The 2,642-nt window shown below is 50.9% G+C and overlaps 1 protein-coding gene across 1 annotated transcript in view; it reads left to right on the top strand.

Annotated features, from left to right (window-relative positions):
* Positions 1-2,642, top strand: part of Obscn (obscurin, cytoskeletal calmodulin and titin-interacting RhoGEF) — a 113,094-nt gene that overhangs the window by 54,296 nt on the left and 56,156 nt on the right. The window contains 2 exon segments of the mRNA XM_028776488.1: positions 292-555; positions 2,028-2,294. Coding sequence (XP_028632321.1) covers positions 292-555; positions 2,028-2,294 — 531 coding nt within the window.

Below are 2,642 nucleotides of genomic sequence, written 5' to 3' on the forward strand. Positions count from 1 at the left end.
GCTATGCTTGTTCTCCATATGTGACATAGCTCCTGTAGTGACCCAGTGGCCATCTGTTCTGTAACTAGAGTCATTTGAAGATCTCCATCACTACTTCCAATTGTCCAGAATGTTCTCATGTTCATGTCCACCTCAACCCCTGGGGTCTTGCTTCCTTTTCATCTGTTCCCTAGTTCATTGTTCCTGACTCAAAACCTTCATCAGAATACGTGTCTCCTTGTGTATTCTGTGTTCTGTGCAGTGTGTCCTTCAAAGAGTCCAATGTTCTCAGGGTCTGCTTGGTCCTTTCAGCCCTACCCCCCAAATTCGTAGAAGACTTGAGAAGCCAAGAGGCTACAGAAGGCACCATGGTGACTCTGAGGTGCCAGATGAACAAGGCAGCCAGTGTGGAGTGGAGGAAGGGGTCAGAGACCCTCAGTGATGGTGGCAGATTCAGCCTGAGGCAGGATGGGGCCATGTGTGAGCTACATATCCGTGATCTAGCTGTGGAAGATGCTGGGGAGTTCTCATGCGTGTGTGGGCAGGAAAGGACTTCAGCCACACTGAGTGTCAAGGGTAAAGATCATGTGTGGCCACCTGAACCTGAGGCTTAGTGTCTCCATGTTGTCTCATTGCTATATCTGTCTTCATATGTGACATAGCTACTGTGGTGACCTAGTGTCCATCTGGCCTGTGTCTGAAATCATTCCACTTTCTGAAGACATATTTTCATGTTCAAATCCATCCCACTGCCTTTCTGTTCCTCATGCACTGTTTCCTTCCATCCACCCTCTATACCTTCCTTTACCTGTTTTCTGTGGTTCTAGTTCTTTGTGACTGTGTACAAGGTCCTCTAGTGTCCCATTCTCAGTGACTCCTTGGTCCTTCTCAGCCCTACCAGCCAGATTCATAGAAGTCTTGAGAAGCCAAGAAGCCCCAGAAAGTTCAACAGTCACATTGCGGTGTGAGTTAAGCAAGAAAGCCCCTGTGGTGTGGAGGAAAGGGGCTGAGACCCTGAGAAACGGGACCAGACTCACCCTGCGGCAGGATGGGGCCGTGTGTGAGATGGAGATCCGTGACCTGACCGTGGAAGATACTGGAGAGTACTCATGTACATGTGGGCAGGAGAGGACCTCAGCCACACTGAGCATTATGGGTAAATGGCTCCTGTGGTCACAGGATGTTCTTGGACTTCTGTTTTTGCTCTATATCTGCCTTGTCCTCCTTCAGCTCTCCCCAGGATTGCCTCATTCACGACTGGTCTCAGCCACAGCACTCTCCAGGGTCTTGGTGTCTGTACCTCAACTCTTACATCCTTACACCACCAGTCACCATGCTGGGACAGAGCCTCCCCTCCCCTACCATGTTCTCAGATGTTCTACCCTTTGCCATCCATATTCCAGTTTCTATGTATCATGTTTAGCCAAATATTCTCCTTTGCTCGGGGGTAAGTTGGATATCCAGAGAGGACAGGTGGGTCCCCCAGTGGGTCCCATACTCTTCAATGTGGGGACATGTTCCTTGTGTAGCCAGTGGCTGCTCCAGAATGTGGAGGACAGAACCCTAACTGATCTCACAAGGTCTGGCTATCTCCTGGAGTCTATGGGACACACCATGCCCTAGTAGCAGAGGGACAAGAACATACCAGCAGCCTGGGAAGGGCAAGGCTATGCTCCAAGATCTGGTCTAAGGCTATGATCTTGGAGAACAAAGCCCTTTACTGGGTTCTGGTCTGTAGGGACATGACTAGACTTGATTCTATTCTGGATGGTCTGATATGAGTGTCTCTCTGGGTCCTTTATTTATAGCCCTTCAGGGGACTGGATTGTCTAAGTGAGAAGCAAGCACCCAGGGTCAGATCTTGAGTACTTTCCAACCTCCTCACCAACTCCCTTACTCTGAAGCCCACCCAGACCCATGTCCCCATCCTGCATCAAGCCTAGGGCTGCCTTGGGAATGTAGAGAAGCTCGGCCTCACCCTCTCTGGTACCTTAGGTTACTCAGAGGCAGGGCTGAGTCGAGTCTCCTAGCCTCTCATCTTCTCACAGCTCCACAGGTGGTATTCCAGAAGCTTCTGCAGAATCTGCAAGCAGAAGAAGGCTCCATGGCTAGCCTGCGGTGTGAGCTGTCAGTCCCCAACACGGCTGTGGTCTGGAGCAAGGGCGGCCTGGAGCTGCAGGCTGACACACGCCGAGAGGCACGGCAGCAGGGGTGTGTCGCAGAGCTGCTGCTTAGGGACGTGCGCCGTGAGGATGCGGGCGAGTACAGTTGCACCTGTGGCTCTCAGACCACAAGCGCCACGCTCATGGTCACAGGTGGGTGCCCGAGGCTGGTTGACTCCAGGCTTGGGGGCTGGTTGTGTGGGTACTGTTTTCATGCTGACCATCACAGTTGCAGCCCTGTTTCATGGATCTCAGCCAGAACTTGCTCAAATTGGTGGCCTGGAGGTCTACTTCTCTCACTGGTAGCTGGACCTCTGAGGATCTCCTGTCATTGTTCAGGGACATTGTTTATGTTCTCCCTCCTATGGTAGCTTCTTTATTGTCTTGTCAGGTGACCCAAGTCTTCTGTGTCCTCTGTCACTCTCCATATCTGTCCCATAGTTCTTTCTGTCACATACTATACTATACTATACTATACTATACTATACTATACTATACTAT

This window comes from Grammomys surdaster, unplaced genomic scaffold, assembly GCF_004785775.1.
Source record: "Grammomys surdaster isolate TR1022 unplaced genomic scaffold, NIH_TR_1.0 270, whole genome shotgun sequence".
NCBI classification, from domain to species: domain Eukaryota; kingdom Metazoa; phylum Chordata; class Mammalia; order Rodentia; family Muridae; genus Grammomys; species Grammomys surdaster.